At 41.8% G+C, this 25,743-nt stretch overlaps 2 protein-coding genes across 4 annotated transcripts in view; one reads left to right on the top strand and one right to left on the bottom strand.

The window, feature by feature from the left end:
• The window catches only part of PCBP4 (poly(rC) binding protein 4), a 1,043,920-nt gene that overhangs the window by 82,206 nt on the left and 935,971 nt on the right, over positions 1–25,743 (top strand). The gene's annotated exons all lie outside the window — the stretch shown is intronic.
• Positions 23,688–24,230, bottom strand: LOC122806113 (putative uncharacterized protein DDB_G0292438). Its single transcript, XM_044076351.1, has one exon. The coding sequence runs from the start codon at positions 24,228–24,230 to the stop codon at positions 23,688–23,690; it is 543 nt and encodes a 180-aa protein (XP_043932286.1).

Here is a 25,743-nt window from a genome sequence, read left to right on the forward strand (position 1 = left end):
TGCCCTTTCACAATTCCTTTTTTCATCTTTAATGGATAACAACTCCTAAAATGTAGGAAACTATTACTGCAAGTTTTTTCTTATAAAAAGTAGATGGAAATTTACCAGAATTCTAATAAATAAGCACATCTAAATAAGTAATCTTATCATAGTGGGTAAACTTAAAAAATGTGGTAGTATTGTTAACATAAAACAAAAATTCATGTATAGTACCCGGACTATCTGACCATAATATAAATATATCATCCAGATATCTTACGTGTAAGCAGCAGTGTTTGTAAAATTTAGTGGAAAACATAAACTTTCTTTCCCAGCATAGCATGACTAAATCTAACAAAAACGATAAATGAAAACATTTTTTGCACAGGGAAGCCTCCCTGCACATCAAATTTAGATGCACCAACTCAAGGGTTGGAGAAACAAAAAAAAGAAAGAAAATTCCCAAAAGGAAGAAGTCACAACTGGAACATACTTAGAAACTGGATCAGCATTTATTTCATATGGAAAACACATGGTTCTAATCACATGGTATTATTCATCTCTAAAGATTTTTACATATACAAGGCCTTATGCTGGTATACTATCCTACTCTTAATCCCTTCTCTTCATATTGTGTGTGTGTATAAATATATATATATATATATATACATATATATATATATATATATATATATATATATATATATATATATATATATAATCTTTCCCCTCTTTTGGCTTTGTCTTTAGATATGGCTAGCAGATTTCTAGATGTACCTGGTCCTTGTTTTACCATTACTACACAACTTTCTCATACTGTAGACTAAATAGGAATCTTTTTTTCTGCAAAATGTTAAATGAATGTAACCAACTGTAAATTGTTTTTCTCTGTAAATCGTACACTGAATATAACTAAATTTATCTTGTATTCTCTGTTAACATGTATATGAAATATAACTGGAGCTTTTCTCCTCGGCTCTCAACTGAAAATGGGTTTCTAACCCAGCTGGACTAACCCGGTTAACAAATGTCAATAAAGAAATAATAAATACATAAAACAGCAAATGAGGAGTTGAACTTCATCAAGTTATGATTACTCACTGGCAACCTCATTATGTTTGCAGTAAGCAGATAGCAGAGAAGCGACAAAGTGGAAAAAGTGGTCAAAACAAGACTAAAAAGCAAACCGACCACTATAAAACACCAACCAGCAGCAATCCAGAAATACACTGACCAGTTGTGAATCCAAAGGTAGATTTAATAGCACCGCATAACACGGAAATGAAAAACAAGAATGGTGCTTTATAGTTGTCCGATTGCTTTTTAGATAACAGAGAAGCTTATAGACATATTTCAAGTAGAAGAAGGGATAAGCCTCCCTTACCACCACAATTTCAAGTACTTCCAATACCAAAAAAAAGAAAAACATACCTACCTATATCCCTTCACTTAGTGAACTAGTCCTTTGTGGTGACATACATCCCAACCCTGGCCCTTCTTCTCTCTCTCCCAACTCCCCCTACTCCACAAAATCCGTAGACTTCACCGCAATCAATCTCCAAAACATCAGAAATAAAGTTCCCCAACTGCATGCATGGCTAAATCAACATAAACCAGACTTTACTGCCATCACTGAAACCTGGCTAAAACCATCCATCAAAGATTCAGAATTTCTCCCCCCAAACTACTCCTGCCTTAGAACTGATAGATTACAAAAAATGTGGTGGCATTGCCTTACTATTCCCTAGCTCCTTTACAGTAATCCCATATTCCAAACCAGTTCCCCTTTTCTCCACTGCAGAGCTACTTGTTACCTTCCTAAAACTTAACAACTGCAAAACCGTTTGCATAATAGTGATATACATACCCCCAGGCAGTAATACTCCCATTCATGAAGACATTCGTGCCTGGACAGCAAGCAGCATAACAAATGAAACCATCATCCTAGGCGACGCCAACATTAACTGGCTAGATATAGCCACTAAAAACCCCTCTACTAATATTAACCTTCACATCTATACACAGCTAATCTCTGATATCACAAGACCCAGTCCAAAGGTATACAAAGGCTCTATCTTGGATTGGATCTTGGTTTCTGACCCAGACAAAATTACCACCTCAGGGACTCTCCCAAATAGTATTAGTGACCACTCTCCAGCATTCACAATATGTAAGCCCATCTCAATACCATACACCCACCAATATAGATACACAGTGACCTATCCCACTTCTTCCCAAACACCTTCAATGACATTCTACATAAAACCAACTGGAGCCGACTAAAATTTCTCCCACTTAACGAAGCTGTAGAATTCTTTAATTCTACATTTTTCAGGATCTTAAATAGTCTTGCTCCCCTACGGTTAAAAAGGATTAAGTCAAAACATGCAATTTGGCTTGCAAAGTCCACAAAGCAAGTAATGTCCCCTAGGGGCAAAGCTTGGAAAGCCTGGCAAAAAAAAAAAAAAAAAACTCTGTCTAATCTCAATCTATATAGACAACTCCGTAACCAGGCCAAACACCTAGTTATCAAAAACAAAAAAGAATACCTCCAGGCCATCTGAGGCCAACACAAACTAAATCCCAAGAAATTCTGAGGTGCAATGAACTCCCTACTTCACCCCGGATCTAACAACAATCCTTGCCCAAACCCTGAAAAAATGCCACCTGAAATAGCCTCTCTCTTTAACAACTACTTTATCGACACCATAAAAAAATTTACTACCACCTTCCCACCTACTAATGCCAACTCACCAGGTATTCCACCTTTGCACTTACCTACAAATCCTCTTCCTTCCTTTACACTAACACTCATTCTCAGCTCCACTATCAAACAACATCTTCACAAACTCAAGCCCTGTACTAATGCCCCTGATAGCCTACCTGCCAAATACTTACAACTCTCAGCCTCCACCATTGCATATCTTATCAGCAGCCTCCTAAACAGATCCATTCAGGGATCTTGTATGCCTGATGTTTGGAAAAAAGCATTTATTCTACCACTTCACAAAGGTGGCAATAACCCTGACATCTCAAATTTCCGCCCTATTGCCATTCTCTCCCCAATCTCAAAAGTTCTAGAGAAATGTATCCATACCCAGCTCCTCAGTCACTTGATACAACACCAGATACTCTCTCCCACTCAACATGGCTTTAGGCCAGGACATAGTACTAACACAGCCCTCATTTCATTCCTTGACATGGTAAACAGAGCACGAGATGCTGGAGACTTAGTCTCAGCATTATTTCTAGATCTTTTAAAGGCATTTGACACCATATCACACTCCGTCTTGTTTATTAAACTCAACAATCTCAGACTCTCTCCCCCTACCATATTATGGTTTACTAACTATCTCAACAACAGGCAGCAATCTACTAAATGGCTACATGCTTCCTCCCCTTTCATATCCAAGAAAACAGGCGTCCCCCAAGGATCAATACTGGGTCCCCTCTTATTCAGCATATTCGTCAGTAACTTTCATTCCTCTCTCATCCATAGCACAATCATCCAATATGCAGATGACTCAACTATCATCTGCTCTGCTAAATCTGCCTCCACTTTACAGCATCTCACCCAAGAAGCATTTACTTCCACAGAGACCTGGATGTCCCACAACCATCTCGCTCTTAGCCCCAATAAAACAAAACTTTTAATATTTACCCCCACTAAATCCAGCTCTGTGGACAAGTCACTATTCTCCATTCAATCCCAAAATAACAGCATTATTGAAGTTGTCCCCAGCACCAAATTACTAGTTGTCATCATTGATGACAAGTTAACATTCGACCTGCACATTTGCAGTAACATCAGAAAAAACATCAAAAACTAGGTGCCCTGTACAGGCACAACTATTTTCTCAGTTTCTCTGCTAAAAAGGCTCTAGCCTCTTCCTTCCTGCTTCCTAGACTTCTCTATGATGCTCCTATCCTCACAAAACTACAGTCCTCCTTGCAAGCAAAACTAGACTCTTGTTATAAGAAAGTTGCCAAATTTGCTACAAATGCAAGCTGTCTTACCCATCATTGTTCCGCTCTGCATCAACTTTATCGGCTAGAATCCCAACACTGTCTCACATTCCTACAACTAACCACAGCCTATAAGCTTATCTGCCACCCAGAATCTTGCCCTTCCCTTTCTTCCATTCTGCCCATGTATCATCCAAACTGGCTCCTAAGGTCCGAAAATAAAATGCTACTATCCATTGAGAAACCCAAGCTCTCAGCCAGCCAAATGTTGGATTCCTACTATGTATCTAAGGCATGGAATTATCTCCCCCATCACTCAGAGCAATTAGCAGCTTGACCGCCTTTAAAATCTCCCTCAAACTGCATCTCTCTTCTAAATGGCTATGCCTCTGTTCCCAAACACACAACCACAACTCTTGACTTCACCTCCCAGTGCTATACCTCTAACCTTTCACATTAATGTCCATCCTTCTCCCTGTCACTTTCATCGGGCCTATCCAACCTCCCCACTTATACCCCTCTTTATCTTTCACTCTTTACTTAATCTCCTCACAGCTACTCACCTGGAATTTATCACTTTCTTGTGTACTTGAATCCACCCTGTGCATCAATGTAAATAGCATTCAAAAACATATTCTCAGAAATTGTCTGTCTTTACTTGTACATATCAATGATTTTATTTTTCTTTATTCTAGCACTGTTGCCTCTGTTACACAAGTCTTGCAATATAATTGTACTATATGATTTTTATAGGTCAGAGATTGTACTTTTGTATGTTAATTATTGTATTTTCTTCTTACACCATTGCTGCCATGTACCAGTCTCATGCAATGTAACTGTATTGTACGATCTTGTTTTTCTTAGTGATTTCACTCTAATTGTATATATCTTTGTGGAGCTTTTCTCCCTGGGCCTCCACTGAAAATGGGCTCTTTTCAGGCCCAGTGGACTTTCCCAATTAACAAATTCAATAAATAAGTAAATAAATAAATAAATACATTTCTCCAGATTCAGTGTGCAAAACATTACAAGAAGCATTACAACATACATTACTACATCACAGCAAACCATTACAGGCATAACACCCGAAACATTTTATGAACCTAAGCAGTACTTTATTGCATAGAATTCCAACAGATATCAGTATTGCACAAGAAGGCTAGTTTTGCATCGGTTGGTTTATTGGACCAAAATATGAACTGAGAGTAGCATTTGAGTTATTGAACAAAAATATGAGTTCTCATCAGCATAGATATCTGCTACACCTGATGGCCATCATCATGCGTGTTGTTAGTAGAGTTGAGTAGTCTGATGGCCTGTGGAAAGAAGCTCTTTCTGAATCTGGTGGTTTTGCACCGCATACTGCAATAGCACTTGCCAGATGATAGGAAGGAAAACAGTCCATGGGTTGGGTGAGTGAAGTACCTGACTATTTTAGGGCTCTGCTGAGACATCGAGACAAGTAGATGGAAGAGTGGTCCTAATAATTTTTCTTGGCCACTTTCACTACCCTTTGGAGACCTTTCCAATCCAAAGCAGAGCAGTTTCCATACCATATGGAAAGACTGTTTGACAACATGCTTTCTGTAGTGCATTTATATATGGTTATGAAAACAGGAGGTGGAAGGTTTGCTGTTCTCGTTCTTCACAGAAAATGGAGACGCTGTTGCCCCTGCTTGACAATGGAGTTTGTATTTATGGATCATGACAAGTTCTCCGCGATATGTTATTCTAAGAACTTGGTGTTTTTCCCCTCTCCACTATTTCCCTGTGGATTGTGAATGGAGGGTGCACTCCATGGTTCCTTCTGAAGTCAACAATTTTCTCTTTGGTCTTGTTCACTTCATTACCAGGTTGTTGTTGTTGCACCAAACAATCAGTTGGTTAACCTCCTCTCAGTAAGCTGTTTCATCATCTTTGCTGATGCGACCCACAACTGCTGTATCATCTGCAAACTTAATTATGGGATTCGGACTGTAGCTGGCGATGCAGTCATGGGTCAGCAAAGTGATTAGCAAGGGGCTCAAGGCAAAACCCTGTGGTACCCCAGTGTTCACAATGATGCTCTCCGAGGTGTTCTTGCCAACACATACTCTCTGGGGTCTATCTATTTGGAAGTCTAGTATCCAACTGCACAGTGGGGTGCTGATACCCAGTTGAACCAGTTTCTTTATCAGATGCTGGGGGATGACTGTGTTAAAGGCAAAGCTGAAATCTATGAATAGCATATGCACTTAGCAGTTTTTGTTTTCCACGTGGGCCAGAGATAAGTGAAGTGCCAATGAAATAGCGTCTACCACGGAGTGATTAAATTGGTATGCAAATTGGACTGGATCAAAAGTTGCAGGAAGTCTTGATGTTATACAGTCTTTGACCAGCCTTTCAAAGCACTTCATTACAGTGGAGGTGAGAGCTATGGGGCAGAAGTCATTGAGGCTTGATGGTGGAGACTTCTTGGGTAATGGTGTGATGGTTGTGTTTTAAAAATGTTTGGGTACGTTGACCTCACTCAGAGGTGTTGAAGATGTCAGTGAGGACATTTGTCAGTTGATAACCACCGTCCCTGAGTACCCACCCCAGAATGTTGTCAGGTCCAGCCGCTTTCCTCTGGTTTACCCTGCATAAGGTCCTGCGAACATCAGCTGGGTTGAGACAGAGCACTTCATTGTCCTGGCTGGTAGAGACTTTTGTTGCTGCAGTGTTGTTCTTTTCCTCAAACCAGCTAAAATATATGTTGAGCTTGTTGAGAAATTCATTGATGTCATTGCACTGAGAAGATGAGGGCCTGTAGTCTGTTATGGATTGAATTTCTTTGCCACAGATGCCTGGAGTCTTTTACGTCTGTGAAGTGACTGAATTTTCTGTCTATAGGCATGTTTGGCATCCCTTGCACCCCTATTTACATTTGCTCTGACTAACCTAAGAGCTTTCTTATCCCCCGACATAAAAGCAACATTGCATGCTTTCAGAAGCTTGTACACCCTACTTGTAAGCTAGGGTTTCTGGTTGGCCCATATGGTGATGTTTTTATTGACTGTCACATCATCCATACACTTTGATATATATCCCATCACTGACTCTGTGTAGTCACCTAGGTTGATGTGCTGGTTTACAGTGGCCTCCTCTTTGAACATGTTCCAATGTATGTCTTCAAAATAATCTTGGGAGTGCTAAAACTGCTTCCTCTGTCCATATCTTTAATGGTTTCTTGGATGGCTTTCTTCTAGTTAATAATGGTCTATACACTGGTGTGATGCCCCTGCACTGGCCCAGTAATCAAGGAGCCTCAATCCTCACCACTGACAACAGTGAGGAATGTACACACTGGGAGGATGACAAGTACACACACAGTAAAGTGCAATTTCCCTTAAGAGCACACAGAGATCACAGTCTGGGGCTGGTTTCTCCCTCTTTCTCCATATCCCCAATAAGACTCCCACTGGCATAGCTGTAGGGTTGAGGTCTCAGCTGAGTGGCCAAACCAAGATCTCTAGTACCCTCGCTGTCCAACCAGTGCTTCATGTCCCTACCCAAGTAGCTGACACACACAGTCCTTGAGATTTTATTTATATGCAAACACACACACACACACACACACACACACACACACACACACACACACACACACACACACACACACACACACCTGGGAAAGGCTGGCACAGGTTTTCTAGCTATGCCCCCCTTCTTCCCAGACTGTAAGGTAGTTTTCACTGCCACCAGCCAACTCTTATCAACTGCCTTAAGTCCCTTAGCAGTCCTACTATGTATTGTCACTATTAATAAAAATGGTAGTCTGACCAACAGCAAAGCTGTTTAGGAGTGGCCTGTACAGTGTCACCAAATAGATATATAAGTACTCTAAGAGCTTAAATATGTCTCTAAACAGACCAACCACAATTGAAAAGGTTTAAATATATTTAATAATAAATAATAAAAGTACAAGACAATACTCAGTAAGTAATCAGTTACATCAGAGTTCAAAATCACTGGAAATATTTAAAACATTTCAGGACAATCTCACATAAATAAAGAAAACATCTAAGCTACACTTTACTATATTCCTGTCTGAATCTAAAAGAGTTACTATGCACTAAAGACTTACTTACAGCAAGGCAATTGCAGAGGTGAGTGGATATTTCCAGCTGATGTTGTTAGTTCAAAGACAAAATACAAAGTGCACAATCTGTCTCTCTGAGAGAGTTCTTAACTCATTCCCACCAGTACAGCCCTTTAAAGTGTGTACCGTTAACTCCCAGTGGGTGTGGCTTCAGCCTTTAAAAATGAAGTTATTACCTTAGAGTTCTAACAAACAGTCAATGGTAGAGGTCATATAACAATACAGTTGTGTTTACCATCATATATGCTTCAAGATAAAATATTCAGATACCTTGTATGTAGCATGGTTTTGAAATTATTAATGCAAATATGAACAGGCAATATTTGACTCCTAGAGGCGCAGTAGGCGGTAACTGCAGAAATGCCGGGAGACGTCGGCTGTAATGAGTTAAATTAATATCAAATATTACTGGGTTAGCTTGGATGACATCACTTTTTGCCACCTGGCTTCAGTTCCCAAGCTAAACCCCCTTTGTCAGAAACTAACAGAATTTTAGCATCTCCCTGTGAAAAATGCATAGCTGTCAGATGTTTGCAGACCCTGGAAGTCATAAAACAATAAAATAGTTCTACATCTTAAACCTAGTAATTACTTCTCTTTCAAGACAATACAAAAAAACTTCTGGCTCTAGACATTGTGTCTGCTACTGCACTGAAACTGAGAGATAACATCTCTTTTATTAAGTGGTTATGAAACAGTTTAATTTCAGCTATTTTCTCTGTGTTGGCATTGCTAACCCCACTGTGATGCTGCACTGTCATATCATATGCTTGCAACCCTATGCTGCATGTTAGCAACTTGGCATTTTGCTGTCTGGCTTGATGTAGCCATGTTAAGGGATTTTGGTCTGTAACTACAGTGAATTTCCTTCCATACAGATAAGGCTGAAGTTTCTGCAGTGACAACACTATGGCTAAACATTCCTTTTTTATAGCTGCATAACATTCCTCCCTGGGTTGGATCCTACGACTGAGATATACCACTGGGTGCTCTTCTCCCTCTGAGGAGACCTATGTGAGTACAGCCCCTACCCCATGGTTTGAAACATCTACCTGCACAACAAAATATTTGCTGTACTCTGGACTGGCTAACACAGGAGGTCCTCCCAAAGCTCCATTATGCTTCTGGAATGCCGCTCACATGCTGGGGTCCACACTACCTTATCTGGCTTGTTTTTCCTTGTCAGGGCTGTGAGAGGAGCAGCTATGGTACTATAATTGGGGACAAACTTTCTGTAGTACCCTGATGTCCCTAAGAATGCCCTCACCTGCTTTTTGGTAACAGGGGCAGGCCATGCCTGAATGGCTTTCACTTTGGCAGGTTCTGGCCTGATCTTACTGCTCCTCACTCTGTGTCTTAGGTAGGAGACCTCTGCTATACCCACCTGACACTTACTGAGCTTAATGGTCAACCATGCCCTCTGTAGTTTGTCCAACACCTCCCTGATATCCTGAAGGTGCTCTTGCCAGGAAGGGCTGTAGATAGCAATATCATCTAGTTAAGCAAAGGCAAAATCTCCTGCTCCTGCTAGGATACGATCTTCCAGCCTCTGGAAAGTCGCTGGGGCATTTTTCATCCCAAAGGGCATCTTCATGAACTCATACAAGCCAAAAGGAGTCACAAAGGCTGACCTCTTTTTAGCACTGAGAGTCAAGGGCACCTGCCGGTAACCCTTGGTAAGATCGATAGTGCTAAGGTACTTAGCACCACCCAGCTGCTCTAGGGCTTCATCTGTCCTAGGCATGGGGGTAAGCATCTGGACTCTGTGTGACTATTTAATTTCCTGTAGTCCACACAGAACCTGGTGCTGCCATCCTTCTGTAGTACCAGCAGCACTGTGGAGGTCCAGGGATTGCTGGACTCCTGGATTCCCCCTAGTTCCAACATTTCCTGTATCTCCTCCCTCAGAGTCTGTCTGACTCTCTCATATTAAACAGGCCCCATAAGGGCCTTTGGGGTCCTGTATCCACATGGTGCCTTACAAGGTGGGTGCATCCTGGTTTCCCAGTGAACATGTCCCCAAATTCCTGTAACACTGCTCAGATTTCTTGAACCTGGGTAGGGGACAGCTGTTGGGACATTGCTACCCCTTCCACTGAAGTGTCAGTCTGAGACTCACTGAGGAGATCAGTCACCAGATCCCCCTAGGACTCCTTCTGCCATCCACTGCAAATACTCAGCACGAGGGCCTCCCTATTATGGTAAGGTTTCATCATGTTAACATGATACAGTTTATGCCACCGCCTCTTGCCTAGTGGTTCTACCATGTAGCTAAGATCACTGACCTTCCTTACCACCTTGAAGGGTCTCTCCCAGGCTGCCTGCAGCTTATTGTATCTGATGGGAATGAGAACTATTACCTGCTGCCCCACAGCATACTCTCTAGCTCGAACATTCCTGTCATACCAGACCTTTTTCTGCTGTTGGGCTTCTCCCAGGATCTCATGGGCCAAGCCCATGAGTTCCCTCAGCCTTGTCCTCAGGTTTAGGACATATGCCAGAACAGACTCCTTGTGGGATTCTCACTTATCCTCCCACTCATCACGAATCAAATCTGGAGGTTCCCTCACTCTATGCCAATAGAGCAACTCAAAGGGTGAAAAACCTGTGCATTCCTGGGAACCTCTCCTGTAAGCAAATAACAGATGGGGCAAATATTTGTCCTACTCCCTCTTAAACTGGTCTGCAAATGCCTGTAGCATCATCTTGAGTGTAGAGTTTAACCTCTCAACAAGGCCATTAGTCTGGGGGTGGTAGGGGTGGTCTTTAGGTGCTTCAACCTACAGTGCTTCAACAAACAAGCCAGCAGGTCTGACATGAAATTGGCACCTCTGTCAGTCAGTATTTCTTTTGGAAAACCTACCCTGCTGAAAATCTCTAACAGAGCATTTGCCACCTTTTCTGCCTCAGTGGAGGACAGAGCCACTGCCTCAGGGTGTCTAGTAGCATAATCTACTACCAGTAGGATATACTTCTTCCCTGTGGAACTTGCGGTACTCAGAGGCCCCACAATATCCATAGCTACCCTCTGAAATGTCTCCTCAATCACAGGCAAAGGCTTCAAAAGTATTTTCATCTTGTCTCCTGCCTTGCCTACCTTTTGGCACTGCTCACAGGTCCTGCAGTACCCTGTTACATTGCCAGAAATCCCAGGCCAATAAAAGTTCTGCATAATATGTCTCTTGGTATGCTTGTAAGTCCATATGACCTGCAAAGGGAACATTATGGGCTATGGCTAGAAGTGCCAGTTGATAGGCTCTGGGCACTACAAACTGCTGTATTCTCTCACTCTCCAGCCCTCCCTCAGGGGTCCACTCTCTATACAGTAACCCTTTGTCCCAGTTTACAGATTCCCCTTCCCCTTGAGAATCAGGTGCCTCACTGGCTACCTCCCTCAGGCCTTGCAATGTAGGGTCTGACAGCTGAGCCTGTCTCAACTCTCTCTTTGTAACCTTCCCAGCTCCCCTTCCACAGGAAGTCTGGCATCCTCTGACAGGGGTGCTTCACTGTCAGCTTGGGTACTACTACTCACCTCTGCCCTTGCAGTCACTCTGTCCAAGGGAATATCAGTACCCACAAGCAGCTGTGGCTCACCTTCAGTCTCAATACTACTGGGTAGCTCCCTCCCTGAAGTAACCCCCTCACCAGTACTGGCTGCCAGTGTTTGTGGTCTGTCTGGGTCTCTCCTGGGCTACCAGACCCACATGCTTGTCTCCAAGCCTGATTGCATGTATCTGCATGCACACATGGTACTACATTATCAAAGTCATTCACTGTCAGGACCCCTGCAGAAATATCCTCAAACACATCTACTTGCTTGCTTCTTTTTCCACCCTCCCAGTCAAGGTGAACCCTAGCTAGAGGTATTTTGAATGGGGTCCTTCCTAAAGCTCTGACTGGAGTAGACTGCCCAAGCAAGTAGTGCTCCTTTTTAACCATTGCAGGCTTTACAAACCAAACACATAAACACACAGAAACATACTCGGAGGCTCTAAATAAAAATCTGCCTTAGCAGCAGAGACCTCCAAAGCAGACACCCAAGCAACTGCTACCCCAAAACAAAACACGTGCAACACATAGCTCACAAAGCCAGTGTGCCGAACAGTCACAGCCCTTAAGGCTAAACAACACACTTGATACACTAGTAATAGGTGACTCTATCATCAGGCACACTGACGTCCTGCTCACCAGGCTGAACAAGGAGAAGGTCATGGTGAGCTGCCTGTCGGGCGCTAGGATCCGCCACATAACACAAGCACTCAGGTCACTCCAAGGCAAGTACAAATATGACTCAGTCATTGTCCATGCTGGTGTGAATGACCTGAGACGTACCTCCCTGGACTACATGAAAAGAGACATAGAGGAGCTCTCTGAGCATGTAGCCCAGGCCGGTATGACCCTGACCTTGAGTAGCATCTTACCCTCACCAAGAATGATGCCACAATATGAAGACAAGATGATCAATTTCAACAATTGGCTTAAGTATTGGTGTCATTCAAAGGGGATCCAATGCCTGTCAGCCTGGGATGACATGCCTGACAAGCCACGATGCTTCGCTAGAGACGGCTTGCACCGGTCACCCCTGGGCTTTCGGATATTGGCAAAGGCTCTTGCTACCCCCATAGTGCCTTTTTTAGGCAAGGCTCAAAAGACAAACCCACCTCCATAGGTATCACAAGGGATAAGAAACTAAGAGTAATGCTACTCAACGCCAGAAGTCTAAACCTCAAGATGCACGCACTCAAAACTCTCCTTAGCATGGAGAACATCGATATCTATGCAGTAACAGAAACCTGGTTCAAGGCTCCCGAGAGCACCCCAGCACTACCAGGTTATACCTCATACCATGCTTTTTGGCCCCAAAACTTGGACCAAACCACAAAAGGAGGGGGAGTGTCAATATTCGTCAAAGATACCCAGACCTCCAGGTTGGTGGCACAGCACGAAGCATCAGAGACTATCCATGTGCAACTAACAGTGTGTAAAACTGCATTCCAGTTTATAGCCTGCTACAGACCACCCTCCCAAACCCAGAAACCCCACTCGGCCTTCCTGAGAACACTGGAAAATATGAAGGTATCTCCAAACACCATTATATTGGGCGACTTCAACTACCCAAACATAGACTGGGAGCATTACTCTAGCTCCAACACCCTAGCCCAAAGGTTCCTAGAATTTATAAACTCAAATGCTATGGAACAACTTGTTACCACTCCCACAAGAGGGGAAAACATACTGGACCTGATCATCACCAACATGGGGACTCTATGCTCCAGACCAGAAGTGTATCCCTCACTGGTAAGATCAGAATATAAACTAATCTCACTGGATATTCACATCCCGACCCCACCCCCTGCCCAGAAAACCACAGTGAAAAACTTCTCTAAAGCAAATTTCACACTCCTCGAAACCGAGGTGGAATCCTTCAAAGCCCCCGGGCCTGTGGAAAATACGGCCCAGACTGCAGAATCCTTTATAAACGCATTCTATGAAGACCTTCAGGAATGCATGGATCTTGCAATCCCAAATAAAACCAAGGCCCAATACTCCAAAGGCAGACGTCCTGTCTGGTGGACCCCAGCCATAAACAAACTAAACAATAGAAGGAGGACGCTACTACATGATAGAGCAAAATCCCAAAAAGGGAAGGCATCTCTGATCAGTATTAGCAAAAAACTACGGGCACTCATAAAATCGTCTAAGGCCAGCTTCGAGAGAAAAATTGCACAGGACACTAAGGATAATCACAAGGCTTTCTTTACTTATGTTAGGAACCTGGGTAGGAATTCCCAGGTATGCTCAGAATTAGTCCAAAATGACAAAAAATACACCAAACCCACAGACATTGCCAACATCCTAGCTGACATGTTCAGCGCAAACTCCCCCCCCACCAAAAGGGCAAATATCTATCCCAGCAGAGTGCTGCCCCCCTGACATCTCAGGTGCTTAGGTAAGAGCTACCCCCTCCAAAGCAAAAAACACAGCATCAATGGGACCAGACGGTGTCCCGGGCTGCGTCTTACATGAACTCCAAGAAGAGCTAAACCCAAACATAAAACTACTGTTCAATTTCAGCCTTACTACAGGATATGTACCCAAAGAGTGGCGTACAGCAACAGTGGTCCCGCTCCACAAAGGTGGTGCCTCAACGGATCCTGGAAACTATCGCCCCATAAGCCTGACTAGCTTGGTTTGCAAAGCTATGGAAAGGATCATCATGGACCTCATAAATAAAGATATTGGGGACCTACAGACACTTGATCCTACCCAGTTCGGCTTTGTTAAGGGCAGATCCTGCCTCTTAAACCTGGTCGATTTCTTTGAAACAGTCACCAAGGCCATTGACGAGGGGAAGGTGGTCCACACAGCCTACCTGGACCTCACAAAAGCCTTTGATACAATACCCCACTCGGGCATTATAGATAAGCTCACCGGCTTAAATATAAACCCCTATGTCACTAGATGGGTTGCAAACTGGCTCAAGGACAGAACCCACATGGTTAGAATTGCTGGAGCCATGTCAGACTCCAAACCAGTTACAAGTGGCTTCCCACAAGGCTCAGTCCTGGGACCTCTCTTGTTCGGTATATATTTCTCGGAGGTACAGGCCAAACACGGAAGGACTGTGGCTGACCAAGTTCGCAGATGACTGCAAACTGGGCGCCATAATTGACTCCCCAGCCGACACAAGCATCCTCCAAAAGGGCCTCATAGAAACAGACAACTGGTGCCAGAGCCATGGCCTCAAGCTAAACGCCAGAAAGTGTATAGTCATCCCCTTTGGCAAAAACAAAGTGCCCACAAATTACCACATAGGTGGTAATCCATTAAGTACAGAATAAGTAATTGGGGACCTGGGGACCCAAGTTGATAGCAATCTCTCATTTGACAACCATGTGGCCAAAGTGGTTAGAAGAACATTTTATATAGCCCACCTAATCATGAAGGGATTCACATCTAGATCAGGGGAGGTCATTGTGCCTCTTTACTCATCCCTCGTCAGTCCCATAATTGAGTACAATGCCCCTTTTTAGATGTACCTTACCAGACACCTGCAGCAACTGGAAAGACCCCAAATGTACCTCACCAAGAGGATCAAAGGGCTCAAACAGATGCCATATACTGCCCGGTTAAAGAAACTCCAGCTCTACTCAGTGGCATACCACTTGCTCAGAGGCGATCTGTGCCTGACGTATAAAGTCATGTCCAACCCGGAATTAATGGACATGCTGCACCTCAGAAAATCCAAATCCCATCGAGCTACGCGCTCGAGAGACTTGAACCTCAGCGCTGAAATAAATAGGACATGCTGGAGGGACTTATTCATAACCCAGAGGCTCCCTTCACTCTGGAAAAAAATCCCAGTCCAGGTTAGGCAGAGTCCCTCATTGACTCTCTTTAAGAGGAATCTTGATGAGTGGATGGGAGATCGTAGGTTTACCCCGGGTATCACTTCTGTGTCACTGTTAGACAGAGGCACAGTATACTAACCTCGAAAAAGGGCATAGCAAAATTAATTTAAAATGGGTGGTGAAAGCCAAACACACTCTGGCTAGGCTTATAAATGCCCTAGGGCAGATAGCCTAGTATGAACCTATGAACAATGGTTAGGTCAGACGCTGTGTCTCCCTTAGCAGTGGCCCCTTTCCCATCCACTGTGATAGGATATAACTTCTTAGGGTAGTTTGATAGCTTTGTTGTCTCAAGATAACTTACTGTTGGTGTTTTGTCATTCCGACTTACTGGCTCTCCCATCTTTCTTTCCCCACCTTGCCTCAGTGGACATCTGTATGCTACATGACCCCATTGGTTGCATTTAAAACATTTAACCCTTGGTCCTGGTCATGTACCTGGACTAGTGGCTTCCCCTGCTACTGACGGACTCTGTTGGGGCAGTCTGGGCTGCCCACCATGGGTTCCCTTAGACCAATGAGCAGCAATGGGTGTCCCTTTCCTGTGCAGTGATGCCCTGCTTGCTAGGTATAGGTCTCCCTTCTTTCCCAACTCATCTGCAGTATTGCATTGTCTATCAGCTAAACAGATTCTCATGTCCTCAGGCAAAGTGCTGATGGCTTGTTCCCTCACCAAAAGGTCTGCCAGGCCTTCACAAGTGGTGACCTGACATCCACTCACCCACCTATGAAAATAAGTGCTTAGTTCAGCAATATATTCACACACACTTTCATCTGCCTTGCGTCTGTGCTCAAGAATTTCTTTCCTATAAGCTTCAGGTATTAACTTAAAGCACTCTATAAGACAGTTTTTTACAGTATTATAATTTAAGCAATCAGTATCAGACAATTTAGAAATAGCAGTTACAGCTTTACCATGGAGTAAGGGAATAACGAACCACACCCAGAGCCCTTGGTCAACATTATACTGTTTACATACCCTTTCAAACATATGAATGAAACTATCTAAATTATCCCCCTCTGTAAATTGTTGAAGAAATTTACTGACCTGTGTTACTTCTGGGGTTCAGTTACTCCCTTCCCCATTACATCCAAGACCCTGGAGAAGAGTCAGTATCTCCTTTTCATGTTTCCTCTGCCTCTCATTCACCTCAGCTTCCAGACATTATAGTTTCTCTGCTACTTCTATTTCCAAACGCTTGGCATCCAGTTTAAGTCTCTTTAACTCCAGCCACATTTTTAAGTCCTCTGTGGAAAGGTTGAACTGTCCATTTTCTGAGACTGGTACATCTCCAAGGCCATGCCTGGTTGCCCTCCTGATTGTTGGTCTGCTTTGTAGCTGTCCCCAAGGCTACAATAATTTCTACCTAGTCAGGTTGGCATGCACCAGTCCTTTAGCCTGGCACATCACAGCCAACTGGCTCCTTGTCAGCTTGCTACACTCCTCTGCTGAAATGCTTGCCTGCTCTCCCTGACTAACTCAGCTAACAAAAAAAAATAAAACAATTGTGATATGAGACTTTGAATATTCACTGTCTGGCTGATTAAGAAGACAAACACCTTCCGTAGTGACCACTGTTTACAGGCTACAGGAATTAAATATCCACACCACTGAATCCTAATATGTAGATCACCACTACAAGTTAATTAATATGTGATGTGGATGGTTTACCTTCACAATTTTGAAAATGTTTTGTGTGAGTAATGACTTGCTTGAAAAACATAGTCAAAATATATGTTAGAGAACAATCACAGGAATGAATCAAAAATATTGTTGACATTTTTTTGAACTTACCTCGACATCTGGTACCATTAAACATACGTTTTGCAGGTGGGAAGCCCCCCACACCCTCGCAAATTATATATACTAACTCTGAGGACACACTACAGTGAAAGAAGAGGTACATGTCCCAATCCCCCACTGTTATGTGATCTCTACTCAGAATGCCGAACTCACAAAAGTGTGAATGCACACTGGCATTCGCTCTTTTTTGTCTTTGACATCTTTTGGTTTGCTAATACGAACCCTTGAAAATAGCCTTTCGCACATTTGCAGTCACAGATGTGCACCTCGGCATTGTGATGTTAAACTAATTAATATGTGATGCCCCTGCACTGGCCCAGTAATTAAGGAACCTTAGTACTCACCGGTGGCAATAGTGGGGAACGTACACACTGGGAGGATGACAAGTACACACACAGTAAAGTTCAGTCTCCCTTAAGAGCACACAGAAATCACAGTCAGTCTGTGATTGGTTCTCTCTCTTTCTCCAGATCCCCAATAAGACTCCCCACTGGCACAGCTATAGGGTTGAGATCTCAGCTGAGTGGCCAAACCAAGATCTCCAGTACCCATTCTGTCCAACCAGTGCTTCGTGTCACTGCCCAAGTAGCTGACAGACACACTCCTTCAGATTTGATTTATATACAAACACACACACACACACACACACACACACACACACACACACACACACTTGGGAAAGGCTGGCATAGGTTTACTAGCAGTGACCCCTTCTACCCAGACTATAAGGTAGTTTTCACTGCCACCAGCCAACTCTTATCAGCAGATTTAAGGCCCTTAGCAAAGGGTGTCCAGTCCTACTGTGTAATGTTACTATTAATGCAAATGGTAGTCTGACCAAGAGCAAGGCTATTCAGGAGTGGCCTACCCTGTACAGTGCCACCAAATAGATATGCAAGTATGCTAAGAGCTTAAATATGACTCTAAACAGACCAGCAACAATTGAAAAGTTTAAATTTATTTAGTAATAAATAATAAAATAAGACGATACTCAGTAAGTAATCAGTTACATCAGAGTTCAAAATCACAGGAAATATTTAAAATAACATTGAAGAACAGTTTCAAATAAATAAAGAAAACATCTAAGCTAAACTTTACTGCATTCCTATCTAAATCTAAAAGAGTTACTATTCCCTAAAAACTTTCTTACAGCAAGGCAAGTGCAGAGGTGAGTGGATGTTTCCAGCTGATGTTGTTAGGTCAAAGACAAAGTACAAAATGCACAGTCTCTCTCTGAGAGAATTCTTAAATTAATATCAAATATTACTGCTGGGTTAGCTTAGATGACATCACTTTTTGTCACCTGACTTCGGTTCCCAAGCTAAACCCCCTTTGTCAGAAACCAACAGAATTTTAGCATCTCCCTGTGAAAAATACTTAGCTGTCATATGTTTGCAGATCATGGAAGTCATAAAACAATAAAACACTTCTACAGCTTAAACCTAGCATTTACTTCTCTTTCAAGACAATACAAAAAACTTCTTGCTCTAGACATTGTGTCTGCTACTGAACTAAAACTGAGAGATAACATCTCTTTTATTACATGGTTATAAAACTATTTAATTGCAACTCTTTTCTCTGAATTTTTTTCAAGTTAACCTCCTGTATTCCAGTTTTCATTAAAGATATACATCTAAACAGTCACAGTAGTGCAGGTACATTCCTGTTATATTCCAATGAAACATGCTGTGATTACATTTTAGCTCAGTACTTTACACACACTTCTGTATAAATCATATCAATATTCATAAATCACAAATAATTATTTACAAAATTCCAGATAGCTGGGCTGGCAGTATTTCCCTTTGTCACAGCTGGAACTAGCTTTATATAGAGAAATGGTCTGAGTTTCCTCAGGTGTGGGTATGGCACTGCCTTAAATGCTTGTTTCACGTTGGCGCAGACCTTATTCAATATGTTCTCACCCCTAGTTGCAAATTCCACATGCTGATAGTAATGTGGTAGAACTGACTTCAGATTGGCCTGATCGAAGTCTCCCGCTGTTATGTGAACATGGTCCTGATTCTGGTTTTGCAATTCACTGATCAGCTGGTATAATGTTGCCAGCGCTTCATTTATATTAGTACTGGGAGGAATGTATTCAGCTGTGATTCTAACCCCATTAAATTCCCTGGGCAAGTAGAATGATCTGCATTTTAGCGACATATACTTTATATTTTCAGAGCAGTGAGTGAAGACCATCTCGTTGATGTAAATACAGACTCCTCCTCCATGAGATTTCCCACCATGAGTCTGGGATCTGTCTGCTCGAAGTAATGATAGCCCTTCCACATAAACTGCACTATCATTAATGCTGGAATTTAACCATGTGTCTGTGAAGATAAGCACACAACAGTTTCTCACCTTGTTTTCAGTAGTCAGCTGTAGTCGTAGGTAGTCCATTTTGTTTTCTAAGGAGCAAATGTTTGCCAGTAAAATAGATGGAAGCACAGGCCTGTAGTGTTTAAGCTTTTAATCTGGCAGTGATTCCAGCCTAGGATCTGTGTTTTAATGATCTTACACATCTCTTTCGTCTTCTCCTCCTTCTGTAACTGGTAAAAGTTGACTCTGCTTGCAGATAACACTTTGGGCCATGTTTGAGCATGATTCTTAACTTGCAAAATTCATGGTATATTGTAGGCCTCACGGGCCCCGCAGAGAGTAACTCAGCAAGCCTTTCACACAGGTAGCTTAACAGTCGAAGTTCTAGCAGGGGATCTCTGCTAGAATGTAGCTTCATATTTGTATTTTCATCCGATCCTGTTACTTCCTTTAATTTAGACATAAAATTAAACACATACTGCACATTTTCCTGACAAGTTGGAGCAGCCGCAGCCACACTGGGCACTACCATCTTGAATAGTATTAAGAAGATAAGTACTTAAGTAAAGTATTAATCACTAGTGAAACATGTAGGGTGTGTGTGCTTGTGTGACTGTGTATATGTGTGTGTGTGTGTGTGTGTGTGTGTGTGTGTGTGTGTGTGTGTGTGTGTGTGTGTGTGTCTGTACATTTACCTATGCATGAATGTATGTGCATATAAGCTACTTAATGAGGGAGGCAATTTGCTGCAGTGATGGAAAACTCGGTATGGAGAAGCATGTTATTTACAAGAAAGGTTTTACCGCAGAGTGCAGCTGACAGCACTTTGACAGAGGTTTTCATGTATATATTGATCTCAGGTTGGTATCAGCTGTTTACCTGAGCTGCCTTTCAAAAGTATAGAACCTGTTACTGACAGTCCAGACACTTCAAAAATGATTGAATTTCACAATTGGCCATTATACCATTAAAGAATTTTTGCAGGGTGGCTTCATCATCCTCAGGCTTTCAAAAGGCAACCATGCAAACTGAGAAGCTGCAACAAATAAGAAAACTTGATGGTCGTGGGAGTCTTCTTTTGGTAGCAGACTGGTAAAATAACAAAAAAGCAAGCAGGCTATAAGTACTCCAAACCACACTATTTATTGTGAGCGCTTTCTTCAGAGACAATGCTCCAACTTCATCAGACAAAAGAAAAGACAGTTAACCACTTTATATACTTACAAGTGGATGCAATTAAACCAATCACAAATTAACCATCAGTAAATGTAGGGTTATAAAAACATCTAACTCCATTGTGGCATCAGTAAACAATTCAACTAATACAATATATCTTCTCCATTTACAATATGTATACTTAAAACAATATACAAAACATATCAGAAATTGATACATAAATACATGCTTATAAAAAATATATACGTTAAAGATTAAAAATTAACAAGGTATAATACCCTTTCAGCTAAAATACTAGGGGAGCAAAACACATAGTTGATACAAGTGTGGGTAATTATATAGTAAAAATTAAAACTTGAATGATTTTTACTTAATTATTCCTACATTTAAAAATGCAGCTTATGTGCATGAATATATATATGTGTGTGTGTGTGTGTGTGTGTGTGTGTGTGTGTGTGTGTGTGTGTGTGTGTGTGTGTGAATAAAAGACCAAAAAACATGGTCCAGTAGACAAGTATATATAAATGCAACTTTATGGTAAATATGACACTGATGGTAGGTAGGCAAACAAAGGCCAGTGTGACACTTACTGTAGAAAGGCATACAAAATATACTTAGTTAGAAAAACTGAAGTGCTGGTGCACAAGCTATAGGCACTACTTAGCAAGTGCTTTAAGCTTTAAAAGGCATTTGATTGATACATATTCGTTAAGCCCAGGAGATATGTGGGCCAATGTGCGAACTTGCCACATAAGCTCACATTCCTCAAGTTTAAGTTCCCATGGACCTGCTCGTATATTATGTTCTAACTGTTGTATTACTGCAAACACAAACTTGTGAGTGGGGTAATCTAAAATGTGTTTTGCCAATGCATTTGTAGTAATCTGTTTGTGTATGCTGTGCTGGTGTTCGTCTATCCTTTGTTTTATTTTTCTTTCGGTTTTGCCAATGTAGTATGATGTGCACCCCTCGCATTAGGCTACATAGACTACCCCTTTGGTGTCACAGTTAAATTTGCCTTCTATATTGTATGTTCCATCCCTAATACAAAGTTTATTGCCCGTCTTAATAAATTTACACTGAGGGCAACTACCACATTTTGCCATACCAAAACTACCCTTACATATATTTCTCTGTTTCTCTAACAGGCATTTCATATTGGGTCCCCTCCTATACATAAATCGTGGTGCTGCTACCAATATTTTATTAAGACCATTGTCTTCCAAAATGATGGTCCAATTCTTAAGAAGAATGTCCCTAATGTTTTTGGAATCTGTAGAATAGGTAACAAGAAGTCTTGTGCCTGTATCAAGTGTTGGGTTTGCCCTTTTTTGAATTGGCTGTTGAAAAGATGCATTATGTATTGCTTCATAGCCTTTGTGTACAATAGGTCTAAAATACCCTGACAGCCTTTTAGTATTTACCTCATGGAAGATTTGTTCAAGAAAACTTAGTGGGTACCCTCTCTTGAGGAAGATAGATTTTAACAAATCGCATTCTATCTTGTAATCATTATCACTCGAAACCAACCATACTAGCAGCCCTAACTAGCTGTCCCTTGACAACCGCCTTCTTTTGATGGTAAGGATGGCTGCTTGAAAAATGTAAAAAAGCATTTGAGTAAGTGGGTTTACGATAGATAGTGGTCGCATATATACTAGTCGCCCTATCTTTAAACAGATATACGTCCAAAAATTTAATGGAATCTATGCCCACTTGGAATGTAAATTCCAGAAACTCTGTTAAAGTGGTGATATCTGCAATAAAGGACTCTATACAGGTAGCCTCACCTTTCCAAATGAAGCACATGTCATCCTGGCATTTTGTATACCAAACCACGTAATCTTTGAACATTGTGTTGTTAAACAAAAAAACTCTCTCCCAATAGGCCATCACGCAGTTGGCGAAACTGCTGCCACAGGGTGAACCTGTTTTCTGAAGAAAAAAATTGCCCATTAAACCATAGGAAATTGTTAGACAAGACTATGTTTCGAAGGGTTTTGATGACATAAATTTCTCCACCATCCGTCCCTTTCATGAGCAAAAATTCTCTAACCCACTCAATACCTAACTGTTGTGGTATCACTGTGTAGAAATCTTTAATATCTACCGTGAGGAAGATAAAATTCTCATTAAATTCTAAGTTGTGGATTTGTGGTTCAGTTTTTATATAAGGTTTTAACTTATTGTCCACAAATTAGCACTTGCATACGTAATAGACCCTCTCCCATCCACTATGGGTCTGAATGGGGGGTTATTCAAGTCCTTGTGGATTTTAGGAAAACCAAAAAGCGTTGAAATACTGAAGTGTGTCAGTGTCTATGCTCCCTTCTAGAAATAAATCATTAACAATGCTGTTAATCCTCCTATAAGCGCCATTAACTTCATTAAGGCTGACATGCTCGTAAACATCACTGTTTAAATAAACTTCCATTCGATTTATATATTCTGTTTGGTCCATAAAGACCAGACCTTCGCCCTTGTCAGGTTTCATGACTCTGATGTTACATAAATTTAACAAGTTAATGAAATTTAACTCGTCAGAAAAAATATTCTTTTTAACATTCATGCTGTTCGAATTGTTGGATAACATAGCTCAGTCCATCTCACAAACTTTTTCAAAGATAGCCAAAGACTCTTGAAGGGGAGGGTTAAATAAGCTAGGCACTCAAGTTATTAGTGAGTGAAGAATTAACACCCATAAGACATGTCAAGTTAACTTTGCATACAAATAATTTCAAATCAATGACAGTTTTGACTAAATCGGCCCTTCTGTCAGGTACAAAAGAGAGCCCCTTGGCAAACACATTTACCATGTCATTATTAAAGCCAAGAGAAGTAAAATTAAAGATTTTAAAATCTCCTTCCGGACTTACAAGAATTTTTAAATTGTCCTGATTCATCTCCTTCACCGATTCTGACATCTCCTCTGGTGTCCCTTGTTCCTGCTCTTCAGCCATTGATTGTGTTGGTTCCCCCGACGCTTCTGAAAACCCTGTTGATTATTCCTATTCACATTGTTGTTGTTATTTGCAGCCTCTCTTTGTTGGTGGTTATTAGTTTGCTGCTGATTATTCCTAATCTGCTCGCTGCGCCGTACTGAAGGTGTTTGTATGTCCGGTTCAACAATCTTTATTCTGGCAGCAGAATTCAAATTGTCCACGTCATTGAGTGGGCATTGCTCAAATGAATCATGAGCATTCACCATAGGTTTAGAGGTTTCCAGGGGCGGGGGATAAGCCATACCCTTTGAATAATCATTAATGTCTCTTACAATTTTCTTCTTTTTAGTCTCAATGGCTTCTGCCAGACTGGAATCTATACTTGAGAAAATCCTGCCATAATCGAATCTGTACCTTGCAAGGTCCGTGTCCCTAGTGATAGTATGCTCAAACATTTCAAGCTCAGACTTGAGCGACTCAATTTCCAAGGTATAATATTTAATGAGCATTTTTTCGAAATTCTACACCTTACTGATCAAATAAAGTGATCAGTTCCTCATGGAACACAGAATTCTTTACCAGCCCTACTGGATAGCGCCTTTGGCATAACCCTTTGGGCACAATCTTTTTAGAAACAGATGCCTGGTGTCAAAGCCATGGCCTCAAGCTCAATGCCAAAAAGTGCATTGTCATCCCCTTTGGTAAAAACTCTGTACCCATGAACTACAACATAGGTGGTAGTATACTTAACACCGAAAGTGTGATAAGAGACCTTGGGACACAGGTGGACAGTAATCTCTCCTTTGATAATCACATCGCCACAGTAGTCAGGAAATCCTTCTACTTGGCACACCTCATCACAAAAGGTTTCTCATCCAGAAAAAAAGAGGTCATTGTTCCCCTCTACTCATCACTCATTAGACCCATTATAGAGTACAGCGCCCCTTTTGGTATGTACCTCACAAGACATCTACAACAACTGGAAAGGCCGCAGAAATACCTCACAAAGAGGATTACCGGCCTCAAACAGATGCCCTACGCAGACAGTCTCAAAAAACTCCAACTTTACTCCATCGCATATCGCCTACTCAGAGGTGATCTCTGCCTAACATACAAAGCTTTGTCAAACCCAGAGCTGTTGGACATGCTCCACTTAAAGAAATTCCAATCCCTACGAGCTACACGCTCTAGGGATCTAAACCTTGTCACCACAATAAACAGAACATGCCAGCGGGATAGATTCCTGTCCCAGAGACTTCCCATACTCTGGAATAAACTACCTATCTATATCAAACAAAGCTCCTCATTAGCACTCTTCAATAAAAATCTTGATGATTGGATGGGAAATAGGAAATTCACCCCGGGGATCACCTCTGTGGCTCTGCTCGACAGTGGCACAAGAAAATAATTTTCTTGGGTGGCAAAAGCCAGGGTACCTTTTTGGCAAAAGCCAGGGTACCTTTTTGCCTGGGCTTGTATAGGCCCCAGGGCCAATACCCTAGTACCTACCTATGAACCTATGAACCTATGAGATGCACTCATGAAAATAGGATACCTCCAACTGTAATTGATGGCATTTATAGAGTTTTTGTTCAAAGTCATTAAGATGTGTTGTGATAGAGGTAACAGAATTATCAGTTCCAATGGGCGCACTAGGATTAATTACACTATTAAAAAATGAGGCATCTCCTAAATAAGTTACCATAGAGGGAATAGCCTCAGCTCTCATAGCATTCGATGCCTGTCCTGGTTCAGCAGCTAACAAGCTGTTTCTGCCATCAAAGTTAGCTGAATTTTCCTCATTCTAAGTTGTTCTCAATGTTGCAGTTGATACCTTGGAGAACATGAGGGGCTGACCACTTAAACCTGGGCGGTTAGTTGCTGACCCAGTTGGTCTTTGACCACCGATAATGTTCCTATCATCCATCCATTGTGTTAAGGTATCAACTCTATTGAGTAGCTCCTGCACCAAGGCAGTAAGATTACCAACAGCATTTGCCTCAGAGGTTGCACTTGGTGAAC

Source organism: Protopterus annectens, chromosome 7.part0 (assembly GCF_019279795.1).
Source record: "Protopterus annectens isolate FY-2018-M chromosome 7.part0, PAN1.0, whole genome shotgun sequence".
Classification (NCBI taxonomy): domain Eukaryota; kingdom Metazoa; phylum Chordata; order Ceratodontiformes; family Protopteridae; genus Protopterus; species Protopterus annectens.